The following is a 12,765-nucleotide window of genomic DNA, read 5'->3' on the forward strand; positions in this document are numbered from 1 at the left end:
AATAAATGTCATAATTATTATTACTCTTCCTATGCCTGTCTTCCCTGCCACGTTATGGCTTGAGGGCAGGGGCTGCGTCTCAACTCTACTGTACTCTCACAAGGTTTTAATTCCGTGCTCTGAAAACAGGAGCTGCTCAATAAATACGACTGACTGTTAAGAGGCTTACCTTGACATAACCTTTGTAGGCAGTTCCTATCCCTCGCTGCACATCTACTCCAAGAGGTCTTTTAGCTTGTTCAGGAGGTATAGGACAGACTTGAGGTGCACTTTCTTTGCAGGAAACGTGGCATGCAAATGAACACACTGGAAATACACACATAAAAAATGCCGTTGTCACACATACATACATATATGGAGTTTATCATCTGGAATGATGGATGAGAACTTAATCAGAAGATCCCCAGAACCAAAAACCACCAGAAGAATTAATTCTAGTGTTAGGGGTTTGCATATTACCATTCAGACTCTCTTGTCTCTTGTTCCTGCTTGGGTGGAGAGTGCAACAGGCACATAGGCAGGAAGGAGTGTAATACAATGCCAAGTGCACACAAGAATTTCACCCACATTAGCCAGTAGTAACAGGCGGAACCAGTTCTAGGACCCAGGTGTCCTGTGCTCTTCCCTTTGGACCAAGAGGGACTACGGCATACATACCGTCACTGTCCTCATCATCGTTAATGGTATTGAGTGCTGACTGGGTGCAGAACGCTGTACGAAATGCACACTACAAAAATATGTACAACATCTACAAATATTTCTTCTATTTGAAGAAGATGTGATTAACAATGAGGTCACATCTCTGCATGCAAATACTGAGGTGGGGGAGACAGGCAAATGTCTAGGGCACCTTTTCTAGCCACCTTACCCATTTAGGGAGAGCAATCCACCCCTCACTAGGGCAGCTCAGGCACCCAAGGCCTTATGCTGCTCCCTCATAATCGATCCCCCAAACAATATCTCAAGCTACCAAGACTTCCGGAGAACTTTGGTTTAAGAGTAGGAGGAATCTCATTCTTCATAGGTCACGTGCTTTAACCGATTTCCCAGTAGCGGACCTGGTTTGCAAGGAGCCAACCACACTCACTCCCTCGTCCCGCCTGCCCCAGCAGAAAGCAAGAAAACCCCTCAAAGAGGATGATCGGAGGAGTGTTTAAAAAGATCCTCTTTCTGTCATTTAGAATAGAGGGTTGTAATTAGTATTCATCCCCAATAACAATGACAAGCCAGCCAAAATGCTTTGGTGCCACCAGACTGAAAAAGTCAGTTGTATTTCACTCTTATTGCTAAGGTCCTGTGGTTAAATTTCTCACTTGTAAAAAATATGCAATGCCAATGGAAATTCTCTTCTTTTTCACTGTGCAAAAAATTGAAAAAAATATCAAAAATCAAAGCGGTGGTACCTCTGTGATCCTTAGCTAAGGGTTCCTAGCTGGTGACCCTCTGACAAAATGTTAGCTAACGGTATCCGAAACAAGTCAGTATCAGCCCGAGACAGGTCAGCATCAGCCACTGGAAATGGCCACTTCTCCCAAAAACTAACATCACCAATATCCGGTCTGACGACAACTCCGTGGACTGTTTCGAGGTAGTTTGGATGTCTGGATGTGATGAGTTGAGCCACGTGAACTTGTGGCCTCTTTGAGAACCATCAAAGACTAAGAAGGATTAAAGAAGCTTTTCCCTGTTTCTCTTAAGGATTTCTTGCTCCAACCCCATGTCTCACTGGTTTACCGAGGAGTCGGCCATACGCCAGTTATATCTGTTTCTTATCTCCTCTTCTGATGGTGTCTTTGGGCTGTCTGCCCCACTTCTTGTCCCTCCTGGTTTCCATCACCCAGCAATTCCAAAGGCTCTTGAGGTTTCTTTCTCTTATCTCTGGGGCTGCCTCAATCAAACCTCCGTCTCTCCCGGTTTCCCCCAAGCCTCTGAGATGTGTCAGCAATGGACAGTTCCCTGATTTGCTAGATCCTTGTCTCGGTTCTCCACTCTAGCAATATCCGTGTCTTATTTTGGTCTTCAAACTCCAAGCCCAATCCCACTGAGTTTCTCTCTAAGGGCTTTGATGTGTCTCAGGTTCTTCCTGCTGGTTTTTAAAAATCTTTTTTTGAATGTTTCAAAAGACCATATAAGACGACCGTATGTCCCAGGCATTTGGCTTTGTGCTCGGGCTTCTGGCCAGTCTTGCTCATTTAAAGCACTTTCTCCTCCACTTCATGCACTCTCATCCCTCCTCTGTGCTCCCCAGGCATGCTGTGGTGAGCGTGTGGGATGGAAACGCCTCACCATAGTTAAAAAGGATGCTCTTATTTAAAACTATTAAAGAGGCTATTCAGAGTAATGAACTCCTTTTACGTGGTCTCAAAAACAACCCAAATCCAAATTACTCACCCTCACAGGCATAGCCTTGTCGGACTAATCCCACCATGAGGGAAGTGCAGTGACTACACTGAGTTGGGCTTGAAAAGGACTTGATACTGAATTGGTGAGCTTTAGGCTGAAACAGAAAAGATATCGATCAACTTACTTGCAGACAAGTTTAAGAGTAACGTCAAGACCAGATTAACACTTCTAAGTCTAGATCAAAATAACAAGCCATTATCTAACCCAGGGATCAGTTGTCTTTTGGTGCAAGAGCCAAATGAAACGTCACCCGAGAGGTTGGCGTGCAGAGAGCCGAATGCTTTTACCGACACACGGAAATGTAGTTTACATCACTGTGATGTGTGAAATGATTCAAAGAATAACAAAGTGAATGTTGTACTTACATTGCTATAGAAGAGAAAAGTAAGAGGGAGAGAGAGAAAAGAGGCAGAGGAGGAGGAGAAAGGACAGCAAGAGAAAGAGGGAGAGGAGCAAAGAGAAGGGGTGAGAGACAAAGAGAAAGAACAAACTTATTCCTGTGGGAAGGGAGGAGGACAGGAGACAGAGGATTCATCACCGTCTCACTCACCACCACCTTCTCCTCCTCTCCTTCTACACCACTGCCCTTTACCATGGGGTGACTTTCCTCCTACCATAGGAGCCAAGACACATATGTGTGATCCTTGGCACAGGGTCTATTCTTGCCCCTGGCTGGTGTGCAGTTCTGCCTACCATCCAATGAGGACAATGGGAACTCCAGTGATCCCCAGACCAGGTGAGATTGCCTCCAGCAGGCAAAGGGTAAAGGAGTCGAGCCACCATCTTAGCTCTACCTCGGCCCCTTCCTGGCTCAAAGGGGCAGGAATGGGCCAGTTACATCCTGCCCCGGGAGGTATGTGGACAGAGCTGATAGCATTTCTTTCAGGGTGCCCAGTCTACGGAGTGGGCACCTATGCTCAAAACCACATTTGGTATCAAGGAAGAACAGGGTGGCCTAGTGGAAAGAGCATGGGCCTGGGAGCCAGAGGACCTGGATTCTAATCCCAGCTCTGCCACTTGTCTGCTGGGTGATCTTGGGCAAGTCACTTCACTTCTCTGGGCCTCTGTTACCTCATTTGTAAAATGAGGATCAAGACTGTGAGCCCCATGTGAGACATGGACTGTGTCCAACCTGATTGGCTTGTAGCTACCCAAGTGCTTAATACAGTGCCTGGCACACAATAAGCACTTAAAGAAATTTAAAACAAACAAAAAAAAGAGCCATAGGTTTCCAGCCCTGACCTAGCCTAAAAAACTCACCTGCAAATGAACTGCACAAATCTTTATCACCTATATTTATACTTAGATTATATTTCCTCATCAAGTATTAAGTGCTTTCACTTGGGAACACTGAAAGAGGAAAGACTCAAAACTTGATAAACCTAAAGTCTGGAAAAAAGTTTTGTTCACTGGAAAATCAGGAGCTCAGAAAAAAATATTTCAATGAACCAAGTTGGGATTTTTTTTTTAACAATAAAACTTTTCCCAATTTACTAAACAGAAACGGCTTCAAATGATGCATTTTCTTGAATAAACTGATATTGGATTAATGAGGATTTATTGCAACTCTATACAGAAGTTCAGTAATGCATTAAGTACATTCTCTCTCTCCCTGTCCCCCCAAACAACACTGTAAGTCACAAAATTTAGTAAGAGCTCACCTTTGGTACAGCTAGTGAAATGGACTGAATGACGGGGGAAGGAGTAGCAGGCACCCTCTGCTGAAGTCGAGTCGTTCCCTGGATTTCAGTAAATTACAAGATTAGTGAGGCTGGGGTCTGTGCGTTTTCCTTTTAATTTTCTGAACTGACTAAGATAGATTTCCTTGCAAAGTCTATCAAGATAATGAGTCACTTTCAACTCCACTTTCACTCTGGATTCACTACACCCGTAGATACCCTTCTCAAAGCACTCATCAACATTTCACAGGTCATGCCGAGCAGGTCAAAATCTAGTACAAAGATCAAGTACGTCAATACGCTCATTAAAGAAAGGCTGGGAAAGAGTTTCATATGCAGACTGTTCTTAGAGGCATGAAGTAGATCTGCCAATAATATGACTGGGCCTCTCTTCGACAAGGACTCTGGCGGCAATAAACATCTACCACCCACCAGTTGGGCAAAGAGGCTCAGGGGAATTTCCCAGAATAAGAAAATGCCAACTGTCTTACTTCTTGCTGCTCTGCACTGAGAGACACGGAGGTGGAGGGTGAGACTTCGGGTCTGGGACCCGGGGTTTCTTGCTCACTGGTCGAGCTGGTCTGAGAAAAGAGTGAGAAACAAAGTTGTGAAGAGCACTATGCCAGGACTCCTGACTCCTAAAGTATGGGTTCACAATTCAAGAATGTACACCCCTCCTTGGGCCTGGGAGATCCAAGGAGCCCTCATCAGTGTTTTTTTCCCCACCTTCCCTTCCTTCCTTTCTGATCTCCCAACCTCCTGTCTCTTTCCGCTTCAGTCCATACTTCACTCTGCTGCCTGGATCATTTTCCTGCAGAAACACTCTGGGCCTGTCACTCCCCTTCTCAAAAACCTCCAGTGGTTGCCTATCAACCTTCGCATGAAACAAAAACTCCTCAATCTTGGCTTCAAAGCTCTCCATCCCCTTGGCCCGTCCTACCTCACCTCCCTTCGTTCCTTCTACAGCTCAGCCCGCACACTTCGCTCCTCTGCCGCCTCTAACCTCTTCACTGGGCCTCATTCTCGCCTGTCCTACCGTCAACTCCTGGCCCACCTACCTCTGTCCTGCAATGCTCACCCTCCTCACATCTGCCAAAATAGCTCTCTTCTCCCCTTCAAAGCCCTACTGAGTTCTCACCTCCTTCAAGAGGCCTTCCCAGACTGAGTCCCTCTCTTCCTCTGCTCCTCCTCCCCTCCCCATCATCCCGACTCCCTCCCTGTGCTCTACCCCCCTCCCTGCTCCACAGCATTTGTGTTTATTTGTACATATTTATTATTTATTTTATTAATGATTTGTATATATCTATAATTCTATTTATCTATTTAGATGTTATTGATGCCTGTCTACTTGTTTTGTTGTCTGTCGCCCCCTTCTAGACTGTGAGCCCATTGTTGGGTAGGGATTGTCTCAACCTGTTGCCAAACTGTACTTTCCAAGCACTTGGTACAGTGCTCTGCACACAGTAAACGCTCAATAAATACGACTGAATGAGTGAATTCCACTGGGGATGGACCCTGGGAAGGTAGAGTGCTCTCAAACGGTCTACCAAGAGACAGAGCTTAATGATGAAAGGATTATGACTAAAGGTTACCAAGAGATCATTTTAAAACTCTGCAAGCAATGAAAGATGACCAGGCAATGACGACCAATCTATATGGGTAGAAATGGCTTTTCAAAAATTCAATTCAAGCCGAAAAGCAGGAAAAGGGACCTTTCCATGAAACTCATTCAGAGTATTTCATTTTTGTAACTTGCCAGGGAACTACTAGCCGTAAACAGCAAATGGCTTGAAGGCACAGGCTGTGTGGCCTGGTCCCCAAGTAACTGAACCCATCATTCGGACCCTCTTGTTGCTGGAGAGCCCCAGCCATGGTTACCTATATCTTACTTAGGGGTGTGGTTGGGAGGAAGCCGGGGGGGGGGGGGGGGGGGGAGGGGAGGTGCCTAGATGAAATTTTTTCACTATGCTAAACTGGCTTGGGAAACCTCTCTCCCGCCCTGGCAAGGCTGAGCTCTAAAAGGTGCCTGAGGGCAACAAAGAGAACCCACCCCTCCTCGCCTCTGCCGTACCCTCCCTGCTTGGGAACCAGGCATGAGCGCCCGGGAGAAAAACTGATGGAAGAAGTGGCCCCACTGAATACCATTAACTGCCAGTTCCCAAGTTCAAGGAAAGTGTACGGAACAGGGTAGCCACTTGTTTTTCTTCACCCATTTAAGCTAAATTGGTATTGAATTGTCCTTAATTTTATGAAAATCCCCAAACCACCTCAGTCTGCTATATTTAATGTTTCTACTAATCTGGGAAAGGGAGTACTCCATCCCAAATATTTAGTATTATAATTGATAGGCTACTTCTACAATACTAATTGAGTACTAATTAACACACAGAGGTAGTACGCAACAATTCCAAAATGACACTGCCAACAGCTAGGCAAGGATATTCCAAAATGAAACGACTCTCTGGAAAACATGAAGGCAACACAACCAGTTCAATGGTTTAAAACTGTGGTCATTGACAAGGTTCCTGAACAGGACCCAAATTTACTGCAGACGATGGCAAAAGTAACTCAATATATGATCACGTACATATCTAAGAGTCACAGATTCAGATGGAGAGTGGCAGATTGTTAGACATTTTACGGCTAAAGTGGGAATTTTCTTCTAAACATCAAGTTCGTTAAAATCATTAAGGTGCTCTATTTTCAAATGACTAAACCACAAAAGACTATTACATGATTTAATTTAGGTAGAAGAGTGCTTGTTATATTTAATGGATTAATTTACAAAAGGGATAAAAATTAAGGAGCAGGAAATTCACTAGTTTAGGATAATAGTTTTACTAATACAGGCAGAAAGCTTAGGGAAGCATAAACTATCAGCAGAGACTTACTTCTTCCCAAAAGGCTAGTAGAGAAGACGCAGACGAAGAAGAAACAGAATCCTTGGCGGTAACAAAATAGGAGGGATAAAAATGATCATTTATCTACACAAAGAACTTTCTCAAAGAGGGCCTCGTAGCAAATTCGATAATGATTCATTTTGCAGTCTGACAAATTTTAGAAGGGGGCACATGAAATGGAGATGTTTTGGAAAACATGCTCTAAATTTCTGTAAACATACTATCATATTTACAGGCTGCTGTCAAATGTTTTTTTTTAAAGTAATAGAAACTTCCCACCCATCTACTTCAATTCAGACTCAGTATCAGCACTAGAAGTAGAAAGGGAAAAAAAAAATCATCCAAGGAGCCAGGGACTGCGGAGAGTAGTGTGTGATTATCCAAGTGTTTATTTGCTGTGAAAGTATTCAAATGGTGGTAACAGGGGAAGACCTCCTGGAGGCGATGATTTTGGAAGGACTCTGAAGACGGGTATAGAAGTGGTCCGCTGGATGTGAAGGAGGGTACGAGCAAGAGGGTCATGGTGGAGAGACAAGAACGAGGCACAGGGAGAGACAGGTTTGAGAGTAACGAGATACACAAGTGGGGGTGTAGTGGAAAAGAGATTAAATAGGGTGGGGCGGGGGTGGGGGGAGGCGGCTGATAGAGTGCCTCAAAAACCAAAGGGTCGAAAGATTATGTCTGATGGGGAGAGGAAGGGAATGGACAAGGCTTGGAGGCGTTTGAGAAGTGAGGAGATGTGTGTGGAACCGTGTTCTACAAAAATTACTGAGGCAAAGCAGAGAATGGGGCGAAGGGGGGAAAGAGACTGGAAGCAGGGCAGTCAGTGGGGAGTACAGCGCAGGCACAGACTAAGTACTTCACTCAAAGCTACTGACACTGTAAAGTTCACTAATTGACCCATGACTGAAGAGAGTTCTAAAGTTTCCTTTAGTGATTGTGAATAAAAGCGCCCTCCCGCCCCCGAGATTAACAATCTGCCCCGTGTTGACAATCTAGGTTTTTCAAGTCTCACTTTCTAGGCAATTTCCCTCCCATTCCTTTCTCACACAGTTGCCAGTAATGGAGGGAGAGGGAGGGGCACACCATTCATTATGCAGTGTTAAATAAATCCATGGACAAGGTACAAACCCTGTGGCATCTTGGGGGACGCCCAGAACAATAGAGGTTTACGGCAATGACCTGCTCTGAGCTGACCTGCTCTGAGCTGGAGTGACTCCTGGTTCAGGGACTCTCCTGTAGCTGGGGAAGTTTTGCAGCTGTCCTGGTGGGTAGCGCCCTGGTTTAGGTGACTACATATCCCAAAGCCCGTGACTAAGCGCCTTAACCTCTAAACCTGGGACCACTCAAGTCCCTCAGGTTTCCTTGGAATGGATGGCAGGTCCAGCAGTGCCTGGGAGCAGGATCAGGTGCCCGTGGCTGCCACGAACTCACCTGGTGGTCTCCAAGTGCCCAGTCCAAAGGGTTTGGAACCCAATTTGGCGTTTCACCATGCCACCTCCTAGGGCTTACATCCAATGGTAAGTCATGAGACTTTTTATTCTGTAGAGCCTATCGTTTTAGAAAAGCACATCCCAATGAGGGAAGCAATGGGGCCTAGTGGAAAGAAAAGGAGCCTCGGAGTCAGAAGACCTGGCTACTAAATCCTGGCTATGCCATTAGTCTCTTACATGACCTTAGGTAAGGCAATTAACTTTTTTGTGCCTCAGTTTTCTCAGGTGAAAAAATGGAGAGTCGATACCTCTTCTACCTCCTGTTTCACTGTGAGCCCCATGTGGGACATGGGCCGGGTCTGATCTCTTTATCTTGTATCTACCCCAGTGCTTAGAACAATGATTGACACACAGTAAACTCCTAGCAAATGCCACGATTAACGGTGTCCAGAATGGGGCTTGACAGGAAAAATTGACCCCAAGTCCCCATGAATAAGGTTTGTTTCCAGATGGGTAATGTTCAATTTTTTTGTGGCTTGTCACCTCTTGTTCTTCAGGGGCCTTTTAAATGTTGGGAGGGAGATGGGGAGAGAAACATGTACGAAAACCATGTACCACTCCATGTAAATCCATTAAGAAACTCCCGCATATAAAGTAAGGAAGTGTGATTCATGTTCAGACCTAGCAGCTGCTTCCTCAGTGGATGTGCCATCTATTAACACTGGAAAGCTTCCTCTGAGTTACTTACATGATTTATTTATTTCAACGAAAAGGGATGTTTCATCAGGGTCCCAATCCAATCCAAAAAGCTCCATGAGATTTTCCAAGTACTCACCATTCCTGCCTTCCCACACCCCCTTCCCAACCTTCCTTGTTCCTTCACATCTCATGATCAATCCATTACTTCCTGGTTCGAGTCAAGCAGGGAAACCCCAATAGTGGTGAAACCAACATAACCCAAGTTAATAAAATTACAAAACCTCCTCGTCACAGCCAAGTATCAATTATAGCCGAAGAAAATCGCAAGACAGCATTAGTACAGGAGTACTTTCGCTTCTCTCCTCAAATGAACATGGCTAACCAATTTCAAAGAAAATGGTTAATCTTAATTGGCTAGATGAATCACTTGTTTGACTTGAGGCATTTTCCCTTGGCTAGTATAATTTACCATCTTTTTTAAATGGAGGTGTATTTTTCTTTCTTTCAGGCATCATAAATTCTGAGGTGGATAGTCAATTTCTGCTTGTGAAAGAAAGCATGATCTCAATCTATCTCCATTTACTTTAAAGAGATTTAGTTCTGAAATATTTTTCAAGCACCCTGTAATGCTATAAATGTTTAACTCTAAGCTACAAATCAGTGCTATGGGGGTAAATATATGCTGCCCACCTCTGTGGGGATGTTAATTTGCTGATCTTTTCCACAGATAACCTTAGGTTATTCCATCATAATACTTCAAACTTAAAAGCCTTCTGTCACTTATTTTTGCAGTCGAACCAGTCAGCTTAGGCACTTACTCTAAATGTCAGATCATGCGCCAGAGGTGAAGTGTTGAAATACTCAAAAATAGAATCCTGAAAATCTGGAAGTTTGAGACCTAAGAGGAGAGAAAAATAATGACCAGAATTAATGACTAGATAATGACAGGCTGATTTTTAATAATTTGGGATTTGGGGCTATTGTTTCATTTACCTGCATCTGTCCTAAATTTTTCTTCCATCTTTTTCTTCAAATTTTCCATCTCTTCTAATAGTTCTCGGTTTTTTGCTTCAGATTCCCTTAGTTTACTAAAACGATACAAAAAAGTTCTTAGGGATTCTGTGACTAAGACCCTCGATGTACAGTGGCTTTGCCAGTGAAGGATGACTGACTCTGTACACTGCCAATTTGTCTCAGACACTTAGATACATTTTAAATTTGACTGAACAAATTCGGCTTAAATATTACTTCACGTAATAACGCCATAACGTAAATCAGTACCTCTTACCCCCTGTTATTGGCAAAGTAAAGTCATGTGGCACAATACAGTCCTGGGGTGGACTTGAAGAGACTCACACATCCCAGTGAACCTGAGCCTCCATGGACTAACTGGGCAGACAGGAAACCATACTCGGCCTGGGAGCATTCCGCTCGCTCAAGTGAGTTTCTGGCCACTTTTGATTCAGTGACCCGACACAGGTAGTGCCAGACTACACTGGGTCAAGCCTATCAAACTATACTTAGACGATTTAGTGGAAAGGCACAAAATTCACAGCTTAGCATTCTGAGGGAAAGGGCTCCATTCCATCTTGCTTCGGGCTACTTCACCAGAAACACCATAAGGGGAGAAACAAAAAACAGAGAAGAGTCCTTCCTCATTTGTCATCCTCATGCCGTAAGAGTCTAAATTTGAGGGATGAACTTCGACTGCCTAAGATGGAAAATGTAAAGCCTGGGGTTTGGCCCACCTAAAACTCAAATTTTAAAACCACATGTCCCCTTAATTCACAGTGTGCTGGCTCTCTGATCAAATTCTACTTTTCAAGATGGGGGTGCTATCCACGATGATGACGACGATGTAATGGTGATGTAAAGACTTATCCAGCACCTTTCAATCTCTCCCTCGTGCCGGATACTAGGAAATACTGAGGGATGTGAGCCCGTTGTTGGGCAGGGATTGTCTCTATCTGTTGCCGAACTGTACATTCCAAGCGCTTAGTACAGTGCTCTACACACAGTAAGTGCTCAATAAATATGATTGAATGAATGATGTACTGCAATCCTGCCATCTAGACAACAAGATTTTGGCCAGTGACAATAGCCAGCCCTGATGGGTTGGAGTCTTAGGTCCGGGCCCAATGAAGCCCAAACCAGAAAGGGATTAAAACATTTGGACTCTAGCCCACCCAGACATCAAGACTATAGAAGACTTTCTTGGCTGCAGGGCCAACATACTATATTAAAGAGGGTGTGGCCCTTTAAATGTTATAGTACCTGTGGCTGAGGAGGCAGAAAGGCCTTAACTTAACTCTCTCATAACCACGGCAAGACACTTGCATGTGGATAAGTCCTCCCTAGTTTAAGTCAGGGGATACACCTCCCCTCTCCTGTGTGCCCACTCCCCAACACTGACCCTAAAGGAGGTGAGGCCAAAACAAAGGAGCCTATTTGAAATTTCCATGTAATCTTTCCCTTTCCAGGTGCTAGGGGTTAGGAAGCTGGGGCCGAGAAAGGGAACTGGTTCAGGTCAGGGGTGTCTTAACCTGACCCCCCACAGTTGTGGCTCCTGAGGGACCACGGGCCAGGTCCAGTCGACAACTGGTCCTAACAGATGTGGCAGAGGAGGGGCTTAGGGGGCTGCCGGATCAGGGTTGGCTCAACTGTACCAAGCTTTTCTCAGCCCCCACCCGACTCCCGGGAGCCGAGCTGAGCCGAGCCCGTGCCGGGTTCCTCCGTGAGTGCCAGCCAGATGCAAGGCTGTTTCCCCCAGCCTTTGCCTTCTGCTTCCTGGAGGGGGGTAAAGTGCAAGTAGCAAGATGGCAGTTTATTTTTTCCAAGGCAGAACTGCGGGGATCAGCATTAAGGAAGGAAACGGGCCTGGAGGCAACTGGAACTGGCAGTGGACGACGGGGGATGGGTGAACGTCCTGTCACCGCCACTACCTCTTCTAGATCCTCTCCTGCTGTTAGGAGGCCCAGCTTTCACCACACGGAGCCCGGGCCTGGGAGTGAGAAGGACCTGGTGCTAATCCCTGCTCAGCCACTTGTCTGCTGTGTGACCTTGGGCAAGCACTTCACTTCTCTAGGCCTCAGTTACTTCATCTATAAAAGGGGGAATAAGACCGTGAGCTCCATGTGAGACGGACTGTGTCCAACCTGATCAGCTTGTATCTACCCCAGGGCTTAACACAATGCTTGGCACAGAGTGAGTGATGGATCTGGACCCCAGTATGGATTGATAGCTGCACCTGGGTTTTTCTTTCTACCTACCATTATCCCATCCTAAACCAACCAAAAAAAATGGTCGTTTGAAGTTCTGAGGAAAAAATCTTTGGGGAAAGACCTGATCATGTTCAGCTTGCATTTTCAGATTTGATTTTTTTATAGGTGCACGAGGGCAAATTAAAAAAACAACAACCCTATAAAAAAATCCTGGTGTGCGGCAGCATGACATAAAAGGAGTCCCAAGTATTGCAAAAATCACTGGGTGTATTCCACATGTAGGAAAAAGATGAGAACGCTGCTGCAGGCTCTTGCTATGGTCAACATGAAATATGTGACTTACATGCTACTGCAAACTAAATTGACACCTTATAAAACAGCCCAATAAATTAAATACAGTTACAAAAGACTCTCATGCTTTTAAGTTGCT

General features: G+C 45.0%; 1 protein-coding gene across 4 annotated transcripts in view; it reads right to left on the bottom strand.

The window, feature by feature from the left end:
* The window catches only part of CDC42BPB (CDC42 binding protein kinase beta), a 99,682-nt gene that overhangs the window by 16,665 nt on the left and 70,252 nt on the right, over positions 1-12,765 (bottom strand). For 3 of the 4 annotated variants that reach the window (XR_003761537.2, XM_029070807.2, XM_029070789.2), the window contains exons 20-26: positions 10,108-10,202; positions 9,933-10,012; positions 6,974-7,024; positions 4,574-4,663; positions 4,065-4,142; positions 2,392-2,497; positions 170-306 (exon numbers count right to left, since the gene is read on the bottom strand). Coding sequence is in view for 3 of the 4 variants with exons in the window: in XM_029070807.2 (XP_028926640.1) it covers positions 170-306; positions 2,392-2,497; positions 4,065-4,142; positions 4,574-4,663; positions 6,974-7,024; positions 9,933-10,012; positions 10,108-10,202 (637 nt within the window). In the remaining variant the exon portion in view is untranslated. The remainder of the gene's footprint in view (positions 1-169; positions 307-2,391; positions 2,498-4,064; positions 4,143-4,573; positions 4,664-6,973; positions 7,025-9,932; positions 10,013-10,107; positions 10,203-12,765) is intronic. The other variant, XM_029070798.2, reaches the window with a different exon arrangement.

The sequence above is a fragment of the Ornithorhynchus anatinus genome, chromosome 1 (assembly GCF_004115215.2).
Source record: "Ornithorhynchus anatinus isolate Pmale09 chromosome 1, mOrnAna1.pri.v4, whole genome shotgun sequence".
Classification (NCBI taxonomy): domain Eukaryota; kingdom Metazoa; phylum Chordata; class Mammalia; order Monotremata; family Ornithorhynchidae; genus Ornithorhynchus; species Ornithorhynchus anatinus.